Raw genomic sequence first — 24,606 nt, 5'->3', positions numbered from 1 at the left:
ACTTTTAAGACAAGCATCGTTGATTTCGACTCGTCAGAGAAGACGGAAAAGGGACCGGAGGTCAATTTGTCTAAAAACAGTGAATGCGTTGTCGGCAGTCGATGAATTCCAATCTTAATGCATGAGAAATGTGAAAAGAATTCAACATGGATGTCACTACATTTGATAAAAACAAGCGGAAAACCAAGTAGTGGGCGCAAAACTGTTATGCAATGTGCATTGTACTACTCATGTCTCGACATTATGAATGAGAGCAATTGATTCCTGGCTTTTCTTCGTACAAACTTTCGGGTGTTCAGTAAGGTCGAAACTTCCTAGCCGCTCTTAACTGCTGTATCCGCTTTTTATCTTGCTCAAACTTGCTCTGGAGCATCATAATTTCTGCAAGGACGGATTGTATTAGTGCTTTTCTGTTTTCTGCACCGCTTTAACTAACAAAAATACATTTATTCAAGTTCTAAAATCAAAACCCTTCGTGTGTGAATTATGAAAGTAAAACAGAAACTGACACCAGAAGCGTATGTAACATGCCATTGCGTGCTCGTTATGGGAGTGCTTTTGAGCATATGCAACATTTTCAGCAAACGAAGTGTGGTTTTTCTGGTTAATAAAAGATGAGCTTTATATGTAAGATTAACATACCATTCCTCTGAGCTTCTTTCCTTTGGAACCGGTAAAAATCTAGCCCAACAACTTCGGTTTGTTTCTTCTTGGCCACCTTGTCCTCCAAAGCCGCCTGGGCGACAGACCCTACTGTAATTCCACTCTCAGCATCCGTGGTCTTCTTCCTTCCTTTATGATGTACTACAACTGTCCATCCTCCCTCTGCAGCACGGGCTTCTCTCTCTTTCTTTTCCTGTATGTGCCACATATATATGTGAACTTATACACATTTGATCAATTGGGAAGTTACATGCAGTGAATATAAACAGATGGACATACACAAACCACACAATATACCATAAAAATAGATTATACATTTCCACGTTACATGGGCATATATGAAGCAAGTTCAGAGGCAGGAATATGCGGCATACATCCATGAAGTAATTATGAGGGCCATAATTCAAAACAAGGAAAAACAATAGAGCAAGCACATCAGCTAACACATTATGTGTTTATAGATGGCTCAATATACATGAAAGTGTTTTTATGATGATCAAGTATGTGCAAATTCTTAAGACGGTGCGAGCAGTGTTATTAAGAGTGAAGGTTCCAATCGCTGGTTTGAATGAAGATACTCTAGTTGCAGGGTAATTGTAGCACCGAAGAGGAAAATTACCTGTTCCAGTTTTTCATCATGTTCAACCATAAACTGATCGATTCTTTGCTGCAGTTCCTTCAATCCAGGTCTACTTTGATGGTATTCCGTAACCCATTCTGTGGATTCAGAAATTCTCAATGAGAGATAAACTATCACCATATGTTGACTTCCGTAAATCAAATAATTTGAAGCTTATTATCCATATGTATACTGATGGGTGTTTGTTGGCTTTAGAATATGAACCGTATACACCAATTAGCATTTTGAAATGAGTAATTCTTACTTTTCATTCCTTTCGAAGAGTCCTCATCCCCCGAAGAAATAAGGTAAACATCAGCCTGATCAGCTTCTACTTCCGTTTCCATTGTCTTTGTGGACTTTGATGAATCAAGATCCCTCTTTTTCTTTTTCAAAGCTTTCTTGGATACGCCTACATTGACAATTATCATTACTAAAAGTAGAATAGCACTGGTTGCAATGAAACTGTAAGAACTCGGATACAAAGAAATGTTCAAATTCAAGAATCGTACTTGGTATTCCTCTTGAGCAGATCTCCCGACCAGCTTCTATTTCCTTTTCCAGCGACTTCACAAACTCTAATGGATTACGATCCTTCTTTTTCTTTTTCTTAGCTTTCTTTGACTTACCTACAGTAAAAAGAAAACCTCAATGAGCACTAGACCTTACAAGTACAACTGCAATAAAAGTTCCATCCAATGACTCGATGCTCAGATCAAACAAAAGCTGCCACTTTACCAACTTCCAATTTCAAACCCTTACCAGCCTCAGTGAACACTTCACCAATTTCAATCTCTTCCTGAGTTTCGAATCGGCTCTGATTGGCAACTCCATCATCTAATAGAAAGAAAATTAGATTAATTAATTAATTAATTAAAAGCAGCAGGAAAGGATTCTACAGTTGACACTTCAAAAGCACCCGAGCATTTTCATACAACTTGAGTGAGAAATTGAAACCAGTGACCTTAGGTTATAGAAAAGAAAACAACTCTGACTTAACATTCTTATCATAACAAAACAGAGACAGGCAAAGATATTGGAAATTTACAAACTTCCAACACTCACCCCCAAAAAGGTACTTGAATGCACAAGGACACGATTAACAAATTACACAATACTGTGGTTCCCCTGCACACAATACGCTATACTGCTACCAACTAGTGGCAACTTACCATTTATTTCATTACAATCGTCATCAGTCTCCGTATTTGGGTGATCATTCTCGCTTTCCACAGCTACATAATTCTTCGCATTCTTTATTTTCCTTTTCTTTGTTAGTTTTGTCTTTTTCTTATCTTTGGCTGGTTTGGCTGAATTATCTACTGAAACAACAAAAGCAAACCGAGAACATAGAGTTCATTCCAAATCTATAGTCCTAACAATGTACTTAACTCATAAGAAACAGAAACCCAATGTACCTTCAACAGAGACTTGGACAACCTTTTGAGAGTCAGCATCGCTTTCCTTCACCCTTTTTCTCTTTCTCATCTCTGCCGATCCTAACATTTTATCTGGAAACAAATTAAATTGCAAAATCACAACTTATTTATACTCTTCGCCGTAACTTTACACATACAGAGAGCAAAAACACTATGCTGGCAAGGACAATTACCAAATTTCTGTGTCTCCACAAATATGAACAATTACACACACATCTACTATTTTTTTAGCGTGTAAATTCCATAATTTCCAAATGTATGTAGCATCTATTTTATATCATTTTCTTCATCATCCAAAAAAAATTTCTAAACAAATGAGCTTTCAATTTAAACATAAAGTTTATCAAGAACCCCAAGTTAGAATCAAGCTAAAACAGTCAAACAGTAAGAAAAAAATATTAAATTTATACGAAATGTGACAATACCCTTTTCAACAATCTCCAAATTTGGCTGGGCAGCCTTCTTGCTCTTATGGGTCTTCTTCTTGTCCTTCATTCCCATCTTTCTGGGTGGTTTTCCGTACCCGGTTCGCAATTACCTCCAGAACCCGACTTTCCTACTCTGAGACTCTGCTTCCTCTTCCTATATGTAAATTTTTCAGGAAACCAATGCAGAAGAAGAAGAGGGTTTTTTGGGCAGAGAACAACGAACAAAAAGATTACAAAAAGTTGGAAACTTTGGAACTCCGCCGATAGCTGGTATCGAATGAAGAGGGGGAAGGAGGCTGTTGCCGCGGGAGTTGAGGGCTTTTGAGTCCCTCGACGACTTGGGTTTAGGTTGTTTATTTTTGGGTCTACAAAATTAATAAATCAGTTTTCAAAAAAAAAAAAGAAAAATTAATAATAATAAATAAATTTAACCCGTTTGTATTGTAATTTTCGAAAATATCAGGGGCTCCCATAATATTTCAGAATTTTACTCTCTACCCCCTTGATTTTCTGTTTTTTCATTTCATTGGTTTGGATGTCGGCACCCAGGCCAAGACGCGTCGAGTGGACATGAGGGGGTGGATGGGGCCAGAATAAATGGGGCTTGAGTGTGATGTTTTTGTGACTTTAACTTATGGGAATATTTTTGTTCGTCATTTTTAAGTGGTGGTAATACTTATTACTTTATTTATCGTAACTTAGATTGTTGAGGATGTTTTGGACCTTTTAACTCCTCAAATCCCTTCAAGATTATTTCTGTCATTTCGACTCCATTTTTAAGAAAAGGATGGACCGCATAAAATTCTCTAAGCTTGCAGTTATTAAATTCCACGTTAGGGAGCCTAATATATATATTTTTTAGTAGTTCATCTAAAGTTTTTGAAATGAATACGATATGTTTGTTAATTAGCCAATATTTTTAGGTTCGTACCCAGGAGAAGTAGAGGACTTTTTAAAAGGAGGTCAAATGTCCAAAACCAATTTATTTCCCCACCTCCTAGTGTAAGTATATCTTTGTATAAAAACAAAAACTTAAAAACTTGTGAAAATGAGGTCAAAAGTCTGAAATAACACTTATGTGCAAGGCACCAAACTATTTGGATGGAAAACTTAAAAAGGATTAGACTGAGATGATAAATTAATAATTTCAAAAAATTGTTATGACAAATCGCGTAAAATTTTGTTCATACGACAAATAAAAAAGAACATATAAATTCATATAACGCTTCAAAAATTTTTTTAGTAAAGATATTTACACGGTTTCTCTATCAATAATGCATCACATGACCACCACATACGTAATGTTCTAGGAGACAATAGTACATTTTTGTCCTAAAGTCTACAGAGACAGAAACTAAAGTCTGTTTCAATAATCTCTCATTGATGAAATTATAATCCCAAATAATCAATAATATGACCGTTAAAGTAGTGTCCATTCACAAAACTGTCAAAACCCTATGAATAGCAAGTGAGCAACTACCACAACTTCCTGGTCAGGAGGCCATCCAAGTGATAACGCGACACGTGTTAGTCTCCAGAACGATCTCAGAGCAAGCCAGTGAATAACTTACGCGTGGCATCACACGTGTCGAGCATTCAGCTGGTCAGAAACCCTATATAAACCTATGTCCGTCTGAGTAATTCATTATCAAGCAAATCAAATTCCATCTCTCAAAACCTTCATTCGATTTCCAAGTGTTTTTGCTCCAGTTTCCAACAAGAAGAAAATGGCTGACAACTCCCAGAAGATCAGCTACAACGCTGGAGTGGCCAAGGGCCAAGCTCAGGTAAACCCTAACTCATCTCCATTTTTCGTTTTGAAACTTACTAGCGTTTTAAAATAGTCACACTGCACTCGTTTCTTCTTTGTTCTTACGATGGGGGTGCATATATGATCGACTATTTTGAAGCGTCAATAACAGTTTTCGTTGCGTTTTCTTTTGCTTTACGATTGATTGTGCATTGAGATTGATCTGTGTGTGTTGTGCTGGATGATTTGGGATTTGACAGGAGAAGACCAGTACAATGATGGACAAGGCCGGCAATGTCGCCCAGTCTGCCAAGGAATCAGTGCAGAGTGCTGGCCAGACTGTGCAGGCCTCGGCACAGGGTGCTGTCGAGGCAGTCAAGAACGCCACCGGCATGAACAAATGAAGCAGGAACTACGGAGCCTCTTCTTAGACAGCTTTGTTAGTGGTTTAAGTGTTTTTAATTTCTTGTTTGTTTGCAACAAAGGGAGCTTTAGCCCCTCGTCGTCGCAGTTGCAGGGATCGATGTTGTCGAGCTCTCATTTGGGTGTGTGCTTACTTAGTGCACACATGGTTTATTTGTTTAGTTTTCTTTGCTTTTTTCTTCTGTTAATGTTTGTCTCTCCTTTGAACAAGGAAGAGGGGCTCCGCTTGTTGTAGTTCTCGCCTAATTAATTCATGAACTGTTTAATTATATCTTAATCTTTTACTTTTATTCCAATGCTCATCTCCATATTTTCATGATATTAAGATAATTAAAACGTTGCTAAAAGGCATTGGTCTTTGCCATGAAAATAAAATCAAATTTGGATCCCTTTTACTCTCCTTCAGAAGCCTTTAGGCCCCTTAATAACAATCAGAAACCTGACCCCCAAAAAAGAAAAAAAAAAAAAAAAAAAGGAAAAAAAAAAGAGAAGAAATGAGGATGAATATTAACACAGTTCAAAGAAAGAAAAGAAAAAAAAAAAAAAAAAAAAAGAGAAGAAATGAGGACGAATATTAACACAGTTCAAAGAAAGAACAATATTGATATAGGAGGCTCCGTCTATATCACAATTCAACGGTCTGTGTGATTTGCTCAGAAGAGGATCCAAATTCAATACCCATGGCTCCGCACTGAATAATCAAGCTTTGAGCAAGTTGGAAGTGGCCTCAAGGGAGGTGGAAACATGGATTGCTATGGTGGGATTAATGGCCATAGAATTTTTACTTGCAACAAAAAGCCCATGTCACAGGTTGCTTGTCTTACCAAAGTCGGCTGAAAGTGTCACGGGCTAACATACATTTTGGTACTCCTCCCACTTGTTTAATCTTGTGTTTGCAATGATCGTTCTTTATTTTATTTAATGGTTTTTCATTTCATCAGAAAAACTGCATGGTTTGATAAAATTTTGGATTTGGAAAGGAAATCTGGAACCTTGAAGGGGAGTTTTTTTAGCAGTAAGCATGATGCCGGTGAAAATCTTTACTCAGGTGATGTTGAAGAGCTCTTACGTCAATTGAACATGTGATGAAGAACAAGGTCACATGACGGTTCAGTTAAAAACCATCAAAGCCATCTTCAATTAATTAAAATTTCAATGAAGAATTATGTGAAAAAATGAGTGTAGAAACACAGAGAACGAAAAAAAGGAACGATTTAAAGTATTTAAATACGTCATGAACAACATCTTCTTATGATTTGTAAAAGAAAAACTATCAAACTAAATTAGATAATTAAGAGGTAGAAAGTGAACTAAGCGAAGGTAGGTTCTATAGCATATAGCAAGGGAAGAACGAAAGCCAAATAAAGTAAAGTAAGAAGAAGGAAAAGAAAACAAAAATTACAAGAAAAATAAGTAAACAATTAAGTGTATTGGAGACACAATACAGTACATTAAATGTTTTTTATTTTTTAGTACATTGATATTTTTATACTAGAACGAAAGAGAGTTCGATTAAACTACACAATGAGTAATCTAATTTGGTAACAAATGTTCTAATACCTTGAACTTTTAACTTGGAATTTTCTTTTAAGTTTCAAAAGAAACTGTGTCTGATTTTTTTTCAGTCACCGATGCAAGTGGGATTTGAAAACTAAACGAGGTTACTTTTGGTATTTCACAAACGTTTACTATTCTATCGAGAAAAAGCTCTTCCAAAAACCCTAATCTCCTCTCTCAGACGCAAATTCATCCTTCGTCGCTACCTCACCCGGAAAACCCTGATCCAAGCGATGAGACAGCAATGGCAATGGCGTTTGCTGCTCCTCCGAGCTCACCGCCGCCCTCCGCCGCACGAATTCATAAAACCGTCGTGCTCTCAGGTAAACTCCCAATTCAATCTCCATTCACTTAGCTCTTTCACTTCTCTGTTCCACACTGACACTCTCGACCCAAAGCTTTCACCTTTGCTGCCCATTTTCAATTCCCAATTAGCGAAATCGATAAACTCTAGAAACCCCTTGTCCCGCAGCCTCTCATCAGAGCCGGCACTCGAGCTCAAGGACTCCGATCATGGAGTTGTAGCTGATATTTTCGCTAGTCCTAAGGGTGCGGATGAGATTAGGAAAGAATTGGAGTCGAACAATGTTGTGATTAGCCATGAGTTGGTGTTGAAGGTTTTGAAGAGCCTCGAATCGAGCCCCGATGTGGCGAGGAGGTTTTTCGATTGGGTTTTGTCATGTGAAGGTGAGAGATTGAGCTCCAAGTCGTATAATTCGATGCTGAGTGTTTTCGGGGTTAATGGGTTTGTGAATGAATTTTGGGATTTGGTTGGTGTTATGAAGAAGAAAGGGTATGGTGTTTCAAAATGGGTGCAGGATAAAGCTTTAGAAAAGTTTGCGAAGGATGGGTTGGATGGTGATGTTGAGAAGTTGAGAGCGGTGTTTGCAGCGGGGTCTACTGACAATTCCCCGGATAAGATTTGTTCGAGGGTGTGTAAGATTGTTAGAAATGAGGTGTGGAGTGAGGATGTTGAGAGGCAAATACGGGATTTGAGTGTTGCATTTTCTAGCGACGTGGTTAAAATGGTGTTGGAAAGTCTTAGTACAGAGCCAGCAAAAGCACTGATATTTTTTCGGTGGATGGAGGAGACTGGTTTGTTGAAGCATGATCAACAGACTTATAATGCTATTGCTAGGGTATTGGGCAGGGAAGATTGCATAGATAGGTTTTGGAAAGTTGTTGATGAAATGAGGAGCAAGGGGTATGAACTGGAGATGGAGACGTATGTTAAGGTTTTAGGGCGATTTTGTAAGAGGAAAATGATGAAGGATGCTGTGGACTTGTATGAGTTTGCAATGGCTGGCGCAAATAAGCCTTCGGTGCATTGTTGTACCTTTCTGTTGAGGAAAATAGCAGGTGGTAAGCTGCTGGATATGGGTCTATTTTCTAGAGTTGTGAGGATTTTTGCAGATAATGGGAATGTGCTGACAGATTCGATGCTCAATGCAGTCCTTAAGTCGCTGAATGGTGTTGGTAGATATGGACAGTGCAATACGGTTTTCAAGGCAATGGAGGAAGGTGGACTTGTAGCTAGTGGTGGTTTACAGAGTACGATTGCATTCCGGCTTAGTAGTGCTGGCAAAAAGGGTGCAACAAGTGAATTCATTAGTGATATGGAAGCTTCTGGGCGCAGTTCGGATTACAAGATATGGTCGTCCTTAATTGAGGGTCACTGTGTAGCTGGTGCTCTCGATAAGGCTTCCGATTGTTTCCAAAAGATGCTTGAAAAAGAGGGGGCTGCCTCTGCTGGTTATGCTTTTGATATATTAGTAGATGCATATTGCAGAAAGAACAGGGCCATAGATGCATACAAGTTACTCAATGATTCGGTCAATGAAAGGCAGCTCGAGCCATCGCATACCACATACAAGTTGTTGATAAGTAAGTTATTGGTTCAGGGTGGATTCAAGGATGCTCTGAATATTCTGGGTATGATGAAAAATCATGGATTCCCACCTTTTATTGATCCATTCGTTGAGTATGTATCAAAGTCTGGAACAGGTGAAGATGCTTTAGCTTTCCTGAAGGCGATGACTTCAAAGAGGTTTCCATCTACCACCGTCTTTCTCAATGTATTTGAAGCTTATTTCAAGGCTGGACGGCACAGTGAAGCACAGAATTTCCTTTCCAAATGCCCAGGCTACATCCGCAACCATGCTGATGTGTTGGATATATTTTATTCTGCTAAATCTGGAGAACGTGCTGCTCCCACCGCGGTGGCTGCTTAGGCTTTGTTAGACTGTATCTTGTAATGTCTTTCACGACGATAATGTAGCAGAGCGTTTGTTCGAAAAATTTTGGTTTTGAATATTTCCTTTGCTCCTCTAGTATTGATGATTGTGGGAGTATTTTCGACTTTTTTGGTGCCTGGAAAATGAAATCAATTGTATTCAAGTTCCCAAAGGTTCTTTCTTTTTCATTTCTTATCAAATGACCAAGTTGTCGATGTGATCACATCGATCTAATGTGCCTCGCTCGATTAGGCTTCCAAAAGACATTAGATCTCTGTTGAATGCTACCTCTTGCAAATATCTCTTCTTATTTTCACCAATGTTTTTGAAATGAAGTTACATTGACAATAGCAACTTCTTGTTCCTTTCCAAGAGGTTGCGGGAGAAGCATCGGTTCACAGTGGCAAATTTTTATCTAGGGTTCTGGAGTAAGATCCTGTATAGACCTGTCCCCAAAATTATGATTTTTATAATTTTAAAATGTGAATTTACAAAAATGCCCTTCGAGGCATGTACGTCGACTTATGTTAACCGTCTTGTTGTGTCATGTAAGATTTGTTTTCTTGGCATATCCTCATAGTACTCGTTGCTATGAATGCATGGGCCAAACGGAACGTGATTTGGAGTTATAATGAAAGCGATATTAACGTTTAAAGTCGGGGGTATTTTAGTAAATTGATTATTTTCTAGAAAGCTCTAGATTTTTGAAGCAAAATCTGGAAAGCTACGTGTGTGGTCCATAGCGAATGAAAGGAGAAACAGACGGTTGGGAGAAGAGATAAAGGAGAGAAATGAGGTGCATGATGCCCAATCAGAAAGAAGAGAAAGAGAGAGTGACCAATAGGGAGAGCAGGAAATGAAGGGAAATGAGGGAGAGGTGAAGCACGGGATCACCAACCCGTTTTCTTTTTCCTGACCCAACTTGGTTTCGCCGTCTTCTCCGGTGATTTTTGTCGATTTTCCCATCAAATCGCCTTCATCCACCACCTGTAAAACCTTCCATGACCTCCCATCTTCCATTTCCAGTCAAATTTCACTAGGTTTAGCCTTGAATTCGTGAAGAACGGAACCCGTGGGTTCCGGGGTTGCCATAACGGAAATCTGATGATTGTGAAGCTAACTCAGCCAATTACCACCACCAAGGACCCTCTACCCCAACAACAAGGCCTATGCATTGGTTGATGCGTTGGAGTGAGCTTGGAGGTCAAATCAAAACACGCCTAAATCTGGGGTTTCGGCGGGTTCAAGTGAAATTAGGGCTTTTCTCGGCCAAATTGGCCTTAGTTACAGGTATGAAAGTTGCTCTACTCATCGATATCTTCATTCCTGTAAAATTTGGGAATTTTTGGAGTTATTCAATTTTCCGGCAAGTTAGGGCGGCCGGCTGCCATGCGCAGCTGCATGTGGAGGAAAAACCCGAGGTCCTTCCTTAGGTTTTTCGACGTGCCAAATTCGAATATGTCATCCGTTTTCCCAATTTATAACATTTTAGTATAGTTTTACTATAAGGCCCCTAATTGTGTTTAGGCACGTTGGCAGGAAGTGACGTCATCCTTACTAGTTCGAGCGGTTCTCAGGTAATAAAATCAGTGAGTGGACCCCTTCTTAACTTATATGTTTTATTAAAATATTCGTCTAACATGCATTGCATATTCCATGATTTGAATATGTTTTATATTATGCATTATGGACTTTTATAATCATGATTTACAAAATAGTTTAATTTATCGAAATTAGGTTTTATTAAAGGTTATGAAATATCGGATTTGCATATATAAATTTCTATGGATTTGAATATGGTTATTTCTTGGATTTATGAATATGATTGACCTTGGATTTAAGAATATGTTTTATATATGAATATAAGTTACTTTAAGGATTTAAGATTATAATTTACTATGAATTTACGAAATGAGGTTTTGAACTCCAGTGTTTTAATATGAGTTTTGAAATATGTTTTGGGTGCTTATCTAGTGGGTTATCATACGACACATCTACACATCACGGGTATAGATGTCTATGGCCATACGACACAAATGATGGAGGAGTGAGTTATGATATATATTATACCCCTAGCTTCACTGCTGAAAACGGTGTCGAACAGATTCACTAACCACGACTAGTGTCAATGTGGATGTTATGCTATTTGATTCAGCTTCACCTTCGGATGATGGACATGTTATTTAGCTTCACCTTCGAGTGATGGACAAGTAGTGCCTTCGGGTGACTATGATACCCCTAGTTGAGTACTTCACTTATGAGATTTACGGATTTGCTTTCGGTGACGTTTTCAGCATTATTGAGCATGATTTTACACTACATGTTTTACAAAGGTTTTGCGTGGCATGCTAGAGTTTTTATAACACCTATATGTAGTATTATATATGTTTTCAAAACAAAGGGTTAGTATGTTCGTAAAGAAAATGGTTTTCCTTTTACTAGTATTATTATTATAAACTTTGGTCACCTTTTTAGTTTTTGCGCCCCCTCAGGAATTAGGATTGAGGCACATGATCTCGACGTCAGAACATTTCGATACAGTTATCCTTGAGTCTTCTTCGTGTAGATATTATTCCATTGTCCATGTCTTTTCCTAGAAATTCTTTCGTATTATTCTTAGTAGTTGTATGCTCTAAACACGTTCCTAAAGTGGTTTATTTCATTCTAAATGCATATCTTTTATTTGTATGCATGTTTTAAATGGTTTCGTCACCCTCAGATATCGGCCAGCATGTGCCTATTTGGTATGTGGGGATATCGGGGTTGGGATGTGTCAATGCCGAACTCATAAACTTTTTATTCTTCTTTAACAGTACTTGTTTCCTGGAGCTGATGAAAGTTGTTTCCTGGAGCTGGTTATACCTATCATCGGAAATTAAATAACACATCGAACGTCTTTTCTGTTCTGCTATGAATTGTACTGGTCTTAGCAATAGATTTTGCCATAACATACCGAGCACCGAAGATTGTTGTTAGTACCTCAGTATGTGTTTTCATCAAAGTTTGAACAGATTTACGAAGATTTCCGGAAAAATGTGATCTTGAATTGAAGTTGGGAACTGCATCTTTAGTCTCAGTTGCAGTTCACAGGCATGCATCTTGATATCTTTCTTGTGTTCTTAATCTTTTTGTTGTTTTCAAGACAATGCTAAATTTGCCTCATTTTATCTTCTTTTCTGTTTCGAAATTCGTTTTCGAGCTTGCTAAATCTGCTCTTTTTTTCCTTTATTCTGCATCCCAAAAGAGATTGATGAGGTGAAGACAGGCATGCCAATCTGGAAACCAAAATGGATGGAATGAGACTTTTCAACGAGCAAAACGCGATGAGTGCGACTGAACATGCCGTTAGGTACAACATTGGGACTTTTTTTCCCAATTCACACCAGACATATCAAATTACTACATTTGAGTTTTCCGGGAAGTGCAGGAAAGAAACAAGACAAGTGATATTCTTACAGACAATGTGACAAAATGCCATCCTCTTTTGATGATAAGTAGCTATTGGTTCCCTGCACGGTTTCCATCTCTGTTTTGACAACAAGTTTTCTGCAGTGGGGGACCAAAATTTGGACCCTTGAAGCAAATGCAATGCATAGGAGTTTTACACACACACACACACACACACCTCTCTCAGGTTTTAGGCCCATCAACTCTGCATGCTACGCATATGCGAGTGAGTTAGGACAGTGTGCTCGTCTCCTCACATCCAAGTTTGATATTTTTCTCCTCGTAAACTGTTGTGGTTTATAATACATATGATCTCGTCAAAGAAAAAAAAAAAAAAAAAAACCCTGGAGACGGCAATATAATGTGATATCTTAAGGGCTTAAACCTTGTAACCCCGTAATGACTTTTTACTTTCTCAGTTACATGTGAGGGAATCAAACCCTGTGCTTGTTCTAATCCTAATCCGTTACCCTAACTTTCCCTCACCGTTCGAGCTAACCCCACACGCTTGCAACAAAGTATGCTTTAGCACTACGTCGGCAGTGCGCAAAAATCATATCCCACGGCTTAAATTAAAGTGACGAGTAACTGTTTAGGAGGCAAATTTTCCCACCCAAAAAGGAAAAAGAAGCCAAAGGTGAGGATGAAACATTATTGTGTAACAGTTTTAAAGAGATAAAAAGTTAAAAGAGAGACGCGTGAGCAAATCGACAGAATAATTTTGGTAAAAAGAAGAAAAGATGGGGCATCGTGTTCCCTTAAACTTAAGCTTTATCCAAGCAATCTATCTCTGGTAATCTGAATGTCTTTCGTCTTGTGAACATGGTAATCAGTTTAGATTTCTTGTGAATGAGACCTCACATCACATAACTTCAGGTAATGGTCACCTTCTAGAGCCCTAGAGTCGGAATAGAAGAACGTCGTCGTCCTCTTGTACATCCCTGTATATTTATGGTATTTGAATTGAATAAATCAAAGAGAAATTAAGAGAAAAACATGAACCTAAATGTGTAGAAGGAGAAAAAAGAGAATGCGAAATTTTTTTCCTATATAGAATAACGTTAAGAAAACTAGACAACAGTGCAAATGTTGTTGATGTTACATTTCTATTTATTTTATACTAGAAATGATACAAAAAGTGTTCATACATGATCCTAAGAATAATGTTTTCTTTGTCATAGTGCGGTATCTTATGTTGTCGGACTTTGAATATAAGATCGTGCATTGAAAAAATTGAATGGCATAATATCATTGATCTCTTTCTTCAATATTAATTAGGAAATTTGAGAAATGTTTTGGCTATCTTGTACACTAAACCGTTCCTCACAAGGATTGAAGAGAAAAAAAGAGAGCTTATCACCAAATGAAACCAAATCATGTTTTTTTTGGTTGGTAAAAAACCAAATGATGTTCATTCTAATGGGAATCATTATTGCAATGAGGAGGGTCAGAAGCTCACTCTTAGGGCCACACAAAAGATGCACATGTCCCGTAAAAAAGCACTTTTGATACCTTCACAACATAATTACTACTAATCTTAATTTTACAGAATACACTATTAAGATGTTAATTTGTAACACTTCTCTGATATACATCAACCATTAATTATAAATTTAGAGCTCATCAATATAATACTGCCAATGAACATTGTCATGATTAGTTTTCCCTTTGGATTCCATGCCTTGGAGAATAAAATGGAATTATGGATCCACTTATTTTGTGACCAGTGGTGGTGGGCATCAAATTTTTACTGTGATAAGCACAATTTTTGTGACATATGGGGTCTATAATTTCTTAACATTTTAGCTTTGTTTTTGTTGTGTAATGTCATATACTCAATGGCTTAGCCAAAGCAAGAAGCATGTGGGTTTGTACTTGGTTTGATCAAATGGAGGGAGAACTGCAGGAGTGGAGAGGCCTAAAGGGTTCTTTTCTTCCATTGAATATATTCAACTAAGTGGAAACAACAATTATTTCCTACTCATTTGGATGATGCCCTTGTTTCACTCTCCCTTGTTATAATCTACCAAAGCACATAAAAACAAGAAGTAAGTTATTCAAATATAACCATCCAAGTGGTTAGAAATGAAAATTATGAGTAATTTGTTTTTAAAGAAAAATTAAAATTTAACGTGTTTAGAAAACATAATAGCGGTGGTCAAATGTGGAACCCTATAAATGTGATAAGTGTAGCATTTTTAATATCATTGTTTTAATGAGTTACTTTTGCATGCGTGGCAAATTGTGATTTACATGTAAATAGAATGACCCCTTAAATATAACGAGCCAAGTAGATTAGCAAGTCAACTAACTTGTTCAAGTTCTTTCAACCTACTCTTGATATAAGATCGTTCACCTTATCGTAAGCAATCATTAAAAAAGTAAGCTACCTTGCTCGGTTAAAAGTCTTCTGTAAAAATTGAAAACCTGTTGTAACCCTCTTTTCCCATGGAAATAGATACAATAAACAATGAAAGATGTATTTAGTTTTTTGGTTAGAAAACAATGATTCATGTTAACTTTCATAATTCGTAGTGCTTTAAATTGATGGTTTTGAGAAAAATGGGGTTTGCTGCTGATGATTGTTCTTTGCGAAATCCAAGTATAATTTATAAACAAACCCCTTGCGGAGAGCATAAGCAAACAACTCCTAAGTTTGTCAAATAAGACAACTTGCCCACTATTTAAAAGGGACCCGACAGATCATGTGATATTTTCTTAATCAAGAGAGCCTTGCTAAATTGATCATTTTACCTAACACAAATTCGTAAATTATAAATTTATGAAAAAGTTCAATCAAATTAGCTTATACACGAACAATTAGATTATGAAGGAAAATATTGCTTAATCTCGATTTTATTGGAGAAGTTCATGGCTTCAAATTTCATGATATTACCTAAATACGACACGCAATATTCGATTCCTAAAACCCTAATTAAATCACAGACATAAAAGATGTACCAGCTAATTTTCTTTATCATGCAAATGGTAGTGCATGTCTTGTTCGATCAGCATCCCACCTAAATGCTCACTGCATGCCCACATTTTCATTCAAACTACGTCTCTGATCCTTATGAATATGTGCTTTCCTCCTTTATGGAAGTGCATACAGCTGCCGATCAATCCCCCTTCATGCAGGTCAATCAGAAAATGGCACGTGTAAAACCTAAAATCCAAATCGCCTTCTCTGTGCACTTGTCTTCTTCCCGCAGGCTGTTCTTTCTTCAGCATCATGCAGCACCCACATTGTATCTTTGCCTCACTGTCAACCTTCTTCGGCGATAAAGGAGAAAGGGGCATGCAATGGGGACAAAGGGTGGGTTAAAACTTTATCTTTGGGGTTTATTGGATTCAAAATCTAAGTTCATGGTTCTGAGAATCTGCTAGTGGGAATGCCCTTTTTTGGAGGATTGAGGTGATGTGAAGAAAGGGACAATAATGCCTTAGCCCCCACCCCCATATATATTATTTATTTTCTCTGTTCTCTTATTCTGTTTGGTCAATTTTCATTTTCTTTTTAGTCAGTGTATTTGGCCATTTGGTGCATTGGGTCCTAACACATCAAAAACCAATATTAGAAAATGAAACTACAACTAAAAGCTCAAGGATAAAGAAGAGTTGAAGTATAATCGGTTGCATAAAGTTAGAGGAAATTTTTGCTTGTCTTAATTGACTTATCCGATTTAAATTTTGTGTGTATAATTTCTCTTGTCTAGAAAATTATTTTCATTTTGGTGTTATAGATAATCCATGGGTACAAGAACAACAATTGTTGTCTGCAGCTTGAAGCATGAGAACGAACTGGTATGATTTCGTCTCAAAATAATTTAGAGGGAGAGGGAGAGGGTGAGGGAGAGGGAGAAAGACATGTCGTGGAGAAAAGCGATTTTGGACGGCAGCTTTTGCTTTTCACAGTTTCTGCTTTTGAACAAGTCGTGGGGAATGACCGTTTGCTGAAGGTGAGAAGAGGAGAGCATGTGTGAGACTGTTAGCAGATAGTGCTTTGTGGAATCTTAAAAAGCTTCCAGCATTTCCAGCACAAAAGCTACCAAAATTATGATTAAAATATTTATTTAGTATTTCAAAAATATAATTGTGCATTTAAAAAAATTTATATTAAAAAAATACTCGTATAAAGATTGTACAATAAAAATTTTGAAGCGTCAATAATAGTTTTCTTAAAAAATACCTACATATAGTAATATATTTAAGTGTGTGTGTGTGTGTATTGATCATATTGCTAACTGATTTTATGGTAGAATCTCAACTTTTTTTATAGTATCAGAGTAGGTTGTCATGCATGAAGCTTAACGGCCACCCGTGCTCTATATCACCTTTGCGTTGTCCATATGTTCGCCACACCTAAGAGAGTATGTTAAGAGTATCAATCTCACGTCAAGAAACAAATGACCTTACATGTGCTTGCAAATAAATAAATTTCTTTTTATATTATCAATTAATTTTATGTGAAATTTTTGTCTATATATAAATACATATAATATAATTATTCTACATGATGTAAACAAAAAATTCAAAACAAAATTGTAACAAAGATCCTCTCATGGTGGTTGTTGACCAAATCCAGCGTTACTTTCATGTCCTCCTCGAGATTCTCACATTCTCATATTTCTTGAAAAAGGAAGACGATGTTTTTGTAATTTTACTGGATGGCCAAGCGCAGGGAATGTTGGATTCCTTATGGTCAAGCAAGGCATTTCCCAGTTCCACATACATACTGACCATTTTGTGTCCAATATTTGAGAAAAATTCAATAAATATCACCGGATAAAAATAAATAAATAAAACAACACCCATCTCTAGGTAAATGATATGTATGACTCATAGAAATTTGGTTCTATATGTAGAAAAGTTTATAATATTATTCAGCATTTTACTTTTTTTGTTTTCTTGACTACCCAATTAACGCTCATAATCACAGAAAATATAAATTCATTGCTTTATTTCTAATTTTTAAAAATATTTGTCATTCAATGGGGATTATCTTCACAATAGAGAGATTATGTTATGTATCAATTTCGATCTCATTCTTTATTTATCTCCTTCATCACGTAATTAGAGAGATGACAATAATAAAATAATTACGATAAAGATTTACCCTTACAGTTGCTTGTCTTCCTGCTTTGCGGAAAAAATGTGTACACTTTATGAGAGAGAAAGGAGAGAATGACAGTGAAACTTTTACATTCAAGATCTTGCACGCTTACAACAGATTAAACTCTTTAAATACTATTTGATACAAGCTGATTGTTCGTTTTTTATTTTGCGGGTACAAAGCATAGTTCACTAGCTTAACATATTTATGTGTTTTTTCTTTTTCTTTTTATTAAAAAAAAAAAACAATTGATGATAAGTCACAATTATCTACTTTTTCCAGATCTAAATAGGGCAAGTTGTTCTTTCCTTTTAGGATTAGAGCCATTTTTATATATAATTTTCTTCACAGCCTCATGACTCGAATACAGGCATGCTAGTGTCTTTTTTATACCCCAAAAGAAGTGGCTTTTTCATGGCTCCTGACACAGTTTCGGTGAATGGGATTCCCGCATGGACAGAGAGAGATAAGAGAGAAACGAGAAAAGTGGTTGCAACTTGAAGAACAAACAACTTAAACAAAACAAACCCAATTGAGATTTTGTCATCCCAAAGGCACTCTCAGTCACCATAAGCAGCTTTCAGCTTCCGGGTTATGCTTGTGCCATTTGAAGCAATGGGAATGGGGATGGGAATGAGAATGAGAGGAACAAACGCTGCTCTCTGTTTTCTGGCATTTCTATGGTCTTTCACATGTGTGAATGGGTTGCTTTCTCCCAAAGGTGTAAACTTCGAGGGTAAGTTGCAAAATTTTCTGCAAACAATGGATTGCTTTCTTCAAAAGCTGTAAACTTTGGAGGTAACTTGCAGAATCCTCACCTGGTTTTTTTCATCTCAGTGCAAGCTTTAATGGGCATCAAGGGCTCTCTGGTGGATCCTCATGGAGTTTTAGATAACTGGGATGATGATTCTGTTGATCCATGTAGCTGGACTATGGTCACTTGCTCTCCTGAAAGCCTAGTTATTGGCCTGTGAGTATTTTTTAAGGAAAATTTAAATTTTATGAGAGCTACATGTTTAATTAGTAGAACATCATAAATTTAATGAGTGGATTATGAAGTAATTGGAATTTGAAATGGTGTTTTTGCAGAGGGACTCCAAGCCAAAGTTTATCAGGCACTCTTTCTCCGAGCATAGGCAACTTAACAAATCTTCAGATTGTGTAAGTTCTCCAAAAAAATGCCAAATCTCAATGCTTTTTGTTGTTCTCATGGAATTAATTAAGTTATGGTGTTTCATTTTTCTGAATTTCTGCTACTTTACAGGCTATTACAGAACAACAACATAACGGGAGTGCTCCCTTCGGAGATTGAGAAGCTCTCAAAGCTTCATACACTTGATGTTTCTAATAACATGTTTACTGGGGCAATTCCTTCCTCTTTAGGTCACCTGAGAAGCCTCCAATACTTGTAAGCATTTTGTGATCCATGCATTCAAGTATATTTCAAGTATATTTTCTACTTGTTTTATAAGGCTAATGTAGATTATTTCAACTGGGTTTAGGAGGCTCAACAATAACAGTCTCAGTGGAGCATTTCCGGTTTCGTTGGCTAACATGAGCCAGCTTGCCTTTCTGTAAATCTCTCCCCCCTATCCATCTTATTCTTTTATATGTATATATGTATATATGTATATACACACCCACATATATATAGTTTTAAAATTGTGTTTCTGAAGTGAGATTTTGTTATTCTGTGGTTTATGCAACCCAGAGACCTGTCCTACAATAACCTGAGTGGCCCTGTACCTAGATTTGCTGCTAAAACATTCAAGTAATCTCTCTCTCTCTCTCTCTCTCTCTCTCTCATATAACAGAGAATTGATTGCTAAACTCTCTCCACCCCCTTCTCTTTGCTGGTGTTGCAGCATAATTGGAAATCCTCTGATCTGCGCAACGGGTCTGAAGCAGAATGCAATGGGACGACACTGTTGCCAATGTCGATGAACTTGAATACTACACAAAGTACGGAGTTTGCATGAATTCATTATGCAAAGACTATGCATAAACTACTTCCGGCTTCTACAAAGTTCACAATTTCAATTTTTCGTGCGATACTTGTTCTGATCCTGACTTCATTTTGATTTTTCCTTTTCAAGCTGCTCTTCCCGGGGGACCTAAAAGTCACAAAATAGCACTTGCATTTGGTTTGAGCCTAGGGTGCCTCTGCCTGATTGTTCTTGGATTTGGAGCAGTTATATGGTGGAGGCAAAGGCGCAACCAGCAGGCATTCTTCGGTGTTAAAGGTACTTTTTGGATGAAAAAAATCTGTGTTCTGAGAAAGTAATTGGATAACCAACCCTCTACTTAGTGCCGTGTATTATGAAATTTCAGACCGGCATCATGAGGAAATTTCCCTTGGGAACCTGAAGAGATTCCAGTTCAGAGAACTTCAGAATGCAACACACAACTTCAGCAGCAAGAACATACTAGGAAAAGGTGGATTTGGACATGTCTACAAAGGAACTCTCCAAGATGGGACTTTTATAGCGGTCAAGCGGCTTAAAGATGGCAGTGCACTTGGTGGAGAGATTCAATTCCAGACCTGAAGTTGAAATGATCAGCCTAGCAGTTCATCGCAACCTTCTCAGGCTATACGGCTTTTGCATCACACCAACCGAAAGACTTCTAGTTTATCCATACATGTCCAATGGCAGCGTTGCTTCCCGTCTCAAAGGTAAGATATCAACAGCTCAAACTAACCGTAATCGGTCCATTTAGAATCCCTATGATGTGCAGCTAATTGCAAATCTTGTCGATCTTTTTACAGGGAAACCGGTCTTGGATTGGGGCACTAGGAAGCGGATTGCCTTGGGAGCTGGAAGAGGATTGTTGTACCTTCATGAGCAGTGTGATCCGAAAATAATCCATAGGGATGTGAAGGCTGCAAATATACTTCTTGATGACTACTGTGAAGCTGTGGTGGGAGATTTCGGGTTGGCAAAGCTTCTGGATCACCAGGACTCACATGTCACCACAGCTGTTAGGGGTACTGTGGGGCATATAGCCCCTGAGTACCTCTCCACCGGCCAGTCCTCTGAGAAAACTGATGTTTTCGGATTTGGGATCCTTCTACTTGAACTAATCACAGGCCAGAGAGCACTGGAATTTGGCAAGGCATCTAACCAGAAAGGAGCAATACTTGATTGGGTGAGCACACAAATCTCATTCACTTCTTACCATTGCATAATGCTTGTTTGGTGGCTGGGACTGGAAATAATTGGTATTAAGTCCATGCTAGTACTGTAGAGTCCTACCGCTCCGGATCGAACTTGGAAGACGTAATATGTTGGACTGTCGTCCAATTTGATAAGCCAGACCCGAGATTTTACTTCATTTATCTGACGTCTATCGTTTATTTGATCACAGGTTAAAAGGATTCATCAGGAAAAGAAGCTTGAGATGCTTGTGGACAAGGATCTGAAAACCAACTATGACAGGATTGAGCTTGAGGAAATGGTTCAAGTGGCACTCTTGTGCACACAGTACCTTCCCAGCCACAGACCGAAAATGTCTGAAGTGGTAAGGATGCTTGAAGGTGATGGACTTGTGGAAAGATGGGAAGCCTCTCAGAAAGCAGAATCAACAAAGTCCAAAGCCCCCGAGTTCTCGTCCTCGGACAGATACTCCGATCTCACTGACGACTCTTCGCTACTAGTACAAGCAATGGAACTCTCCGGTCCACGGTGATTTCCAACTTGAAAATTTTCTGCTTCAAAAGAAAGCATATCATAGCAAGAAGTTATAGTTGAAGGCTTGAAGCTATTAGGTTACATGAAGATTATAAGTTTATGTTGTATATTAGCAGTTTGCCAGAGCTCCGAAAATTTTGATGTTTTCTTTCCAATTGTACAGATTCTTCTTCAATAAATTGACAATCTTAGAATCATAGTTCTTCGAAATCTTGATTCCTGAGCTGCAAAAAGAAAGTAATTTCCGGGAGACCGTTTCAGCGGTTGCTTCTCTCCAACCGTTTCAGCAGGTAGCTGCTCTTCAAAAGTGTTAATAATGTAATCAAACCAATAAATAAGGGATTAAAAAGCTTGTTATATGCTAAAGAAAGGTACCAAATTCAAGTTAAACCACAAAAACACAGGAATGTCGATGAGATGAGATTTATACGCTTAAGTTGAAGATTTCAACATCTTTTGAAGCCGGCACAGATTGCTCCAGCACTTCTGTTGGAAGAATTCTGCTTCCATAATGTACAATGGTCATTCTTTTCAGCACGGGCGAATGAGCGAGTAAGAGCTGGATGAATATTGTCTCATTTTGAACATTTTGTACCGCTCTTATCTTCGCTACTTTAAGTTGTTCGAAGTAATGGTTTGACAACTTAGTGATGAGGAAGTCAGCAGCAGGTCTGGAATACTCAGTTGTATCAGCAACCTGTAAGTCCAAAAGCGAAAAACAAATAAAAAACCAAAGTCATCTTGTAATTCAAAGTCCTAGAGCAGATGAAAAATGCTTGAACAAAATTGCTAGTTGTTCAGAGAAACTAACTGAAAGGTGTAGTTCCTCTAAATTTGGAGCACTTCGAAAAATGCAGACACAAACCAACACTTCTATCAAAGAATCCAACCGTACGTCCTTGAGTTCGAGAACTGACAGATGCAGAAGCAGAGTAGGAAGTTTGTCTGGTACGTCAATATTGCCCAGAAACTAGAAAGTAAAAACAAATGAAAGCAATGATCATATCAGACACAAACAAATGTTATGCCAACCAAATAGCAAAAGAGGCCAAACAAAACTGTGAGAAAAAAAAAAAAAAGAGAAACATTACCGCTAGGATGGCACTGGATAAGGTCAGTTTCTTGATAGCATGCAGACATCCTATAACCCTGATTAGATTCCCTCCTTCGGACCCAAAAGATCGCGGTATGACCCTCACCCTCAAGCCAATGTCAACGCTAGCCAGAGATGGACTATTTTCAAGATATATGTCGTCAAAGTTGGAATTTACTTTCAGATACTTGAGATTCGCGTTGCCAATTCTAAGAACAATTTGATGATCAATGTTCAACAGTGTCAATCTTTCAAGAACCGGGGAGTTTAGAACCAAACATTCTAGCGTGCCACCAGTTACACAAACTTCATTAAGATGGAGGTTCGTGAGGCTCTTGAATCCGATAGCTTCAGAAGATGGCTTGATTCTACAACCAAAAAGCTCCAAGCGATTCAAAAGTGGACATGAGAATAGACAAAAAGGCAAGTTAAAACGTTTTATAGTGTCAAACTCCTGCAGGATGAACTCCTTGAGACCTTTGTCAGTTAAATAATGAATCCACTGGTCTAAATCAGAATGGTCTGGCCGGCAATAAGCAGCGAGCTTAAACTTTTCTATAGGACCGGTGTGATGCAATTGAACTCGACGAAGAATTTCCATGATCGATTCCCATCTTGCGACTTTGTCTGATATCCGGCTTGGTATGCATTTGTCATCAATAACAAACTGTGAAATGCCAGTCCATTTATGTCTCCACCTGCTGGATAAGATGCTAGTCCATCCAATAAATCCCAAGGCAGATTGCTAATTCTATCTTTTTTTGTAACGCTTTCCATCTCAGTAATCTCATTACCAGAAGACTGATCAATTCTTTTTGTATTCCTCTTCAATACTTTCCCAAGCAGCTCTCTCAGACCATAACTGCAGTTGGAAGCTGGCATTTATCCGAATCCAACCTGTGACATCGTTTCATGTAAAATACCAAAATTTGAAACTACCCATTATCCATTTAAAACCGAAGATTTTCAGCAAGGTATCATGATCTGCTGCCAGGACGAATAAGCAAAATAAGGAGTATAAAACAAAACTGCATACAATTTAGTGCTTGAAGACATCCCCAAGCAAAAAAAGAAGTGTGTTCAATGACACCACAAAGCAGACAACTTTTTTTGCCGAAAAACAATCAAATACATTTTGTAAAATGTACATAACTCTAGCACATATAGAAAAAATACAACAACAACAAAGCCTTATCCCACTAAGTGGAGTCGGCTATATAAATCCCACAACCCCATTGCGATCGGTTTTGCAACATATAGAAACAATAAATTTGAAAAATTTACTTAGGTAATCCAATTATAGGCACATCCCAGATACAATAATTCTGAAAAAAAAATTAAAGAAAATCAAGTCCTAAAAATGGGGAAAAAAATATTCCATTTCTTTGTGATTAATTCTGATCAGATAAAAAAGATAGAAACTTTAAGGTATGATTTTTCAGTAGATCATCGAAATTTGATTCATCGTTATGTCGTTGATATTTAATTTTGATCAGTTCAGCAATGGAAACTTCTGATAATTTTAGCCAAATTCCCAAACTTTTACTAACCAACTAAGCATATGAAGACGATCAAATCCAAAATCATACTGAGAAAAACCCAGCAGTAAAAAATTCTCAAACTTCCACATCAATCTTGGTATTTTATGCAAAGAAACCAACCCACAAGTATTTATTGTTTATTCAAACAAACATACATAGAGGACGGAGGAAGGAGGAAGACCGGAGAAACAGAGTGAGTGATCGGCGGTGGCGGCAGCAACAAAGTTGAGACTTATGTGAATTTGAACTCCTATGAAACAGAAGATTCTGATCACTGCACTGGCATGGCATCAGGTCTTTTGCTCCTCAATCCAATAAAGTCGCTTTTACATTCCATTTTTACTTTAAGGACTAACACTGTAATAACTAAGAAATGCGCGCTACACTTTTTATCTTTTTATTTTATTTTAAAAGAAGGACAATGGATGACAAGAGCAAGTCACAGTTATCTATTATTTAGATGCCCAAAAATTCATAGGCAGAAAAGGGAAAGGGTACGAGGGTGGAGCTGCATGTCAACAAGGCAAGACGAGCAATCCTGAATTGGCGTAACTTTGTTAGCGACCTCATTTTTTTATTGAAAAAACGACTCAAAGGATAGCACACAAAG

The 24,606-nt window shown here is 37.7% G+C and overlaps 4 protein-coding genes and 1 pseudogene across 5 annotated transcripts; 3 read left to right on the top strand and 2 right to left on the bottom strand.

Moving 5' to 3' along the window:
- Positions 1 to 97: 97 nt before the first annotated feature.
- LOC103966822 (eukaryotic translation initiation factor 5B) lies at positions 98 to 3,515 on the bottom strand. 2 transcript variants are annotated; one of them, XM_009380041.3, is made up of 9 exons: positions 3,147 to 3,515; positions 2,701 to 2,793; positions 2,455 to 2,604; positions 2,045 to 2,119; positions 1,795 to 1,911; positions 1,548 to 1,694; positions 1,283 to 1,380; positions 643 to 856; positions 98 to 381 (listed from the first exon to the last, which is right to left on the bottom strand). In XM_009380041.3, exons 1-9 carry the CDS (start codon positions 3,220 to 3,222, stop codon positions 296 to 298), a joined length of 1,056 nt encoding a protein of 351 aa, XP_009378316.2. In that variant the 5' UTR covers positions 3,223 to 3,515; the 3' UTR covers positions 98 to 295. The 2 variants fall into 2 exon arrangements, with proteins under 2 accessions (XP_009378316.2, XP_018507790.2); XM_018652274.2 differs by having other exon boundaries at positions 2,455 to 2,601.
- Positions 3,516 to 4,777: 1,262 nt separating this feature from the next.
- On the top strand, positions 4,778 to 5,591 carry LOC103966821 (late embryogenesis abundant protein 2). The gene is made up of 2 exons (XM_009380040.3): positions 4,778 to 4,936; positions 5,160 to 5,591. Exons 1-2 carry the CDS (start codon positions 4,877 to 4,879, stop codon positions 5,301 to 5,303), a joined length of 204 nt encoding a protein of 67 aa, XP_009378315.2. The 5' UTR covers positions 4,778 to 4,876; the 3' UTR covers positions 5,304 to 5,591.
- A 1,446-nt stretch (positions 5,592 to 7,037) lies between these two features.
- Positions 7,038 to 9,285, top strand: LOC103966820 (pentatricopeptide repeat-containing protein At3g02490, mitochondrial-like). The gene has a single exon (XM_009380039.3). The coding sequence runs from the start codon at positions 7,113 to 7,115 to the stop codon at positions 9,108 to 9,110; it is 1,998 nt and encodes a 665-aa protein (XP_009378314.2). The 5' UTR covers positions 7,038 to 7,112; the 3' UTR covers positions 9,111 to 9,285.
- An 8,704-nt stretch (positions 9,286 to 17,989) lies between these two features.
- Positions 17,990 to 21,564, top strand: LOC103966817 (protein NSP-INTERACTING KINASE 1). Its single transcript, XM_009380038.3, is given in 13 exon segments — positions 17,990 to 18,409; positions 18,511 to 18,643; positions 18,763 to 18,834; positions 18,938 to 19,081; positions 19,176 to 19,247; positions 19,385 to 19,444; positions 19,539 to 19,561; positions 19,564 to 19,635; positions 19,770 to 19,916; positions 20,005 to 20,216; positions 20,218 to 20,347; positions 20,441 to 20,820; positions 21,040 to 21,564. Coding segments are annotated over 13 exon segments (1,908 nt in total). The 5' UTR covers positions 17,990 to 18,267; the 3' UTR covers positions 21,361 to 21,564.
- Positions 21,441 to 24,400, bottom strand: LOC103966818 (annotated as a pseudogene).
- Between the last annotated feature and the right edge of the window lie 206 nt (positions 24,401 to 24,606).

The sequence above is a fragment of a genome, unplaced genomic scaffold (assembly GCF_019419815.1).
Source record: "Pyrus x bretschneideri cultivar Hongxiangsu unplaced genomic scaffold, Pyrus_bretschneideri_v1 Contig12, whole genome shotgun sequence".
Lineage (NCBI taxonomy): Eukaryota > Viridiplantae > Streptophyta > Magnoliopsida > Rosales > Rosaceae > Pyrus > Pyrus x bretschneideri.
The sequence above is the reverse complement of the archived record's forward strand: the minus strand, read 5'-3'. Positions and strand labels throughout refer to the sequence as shown.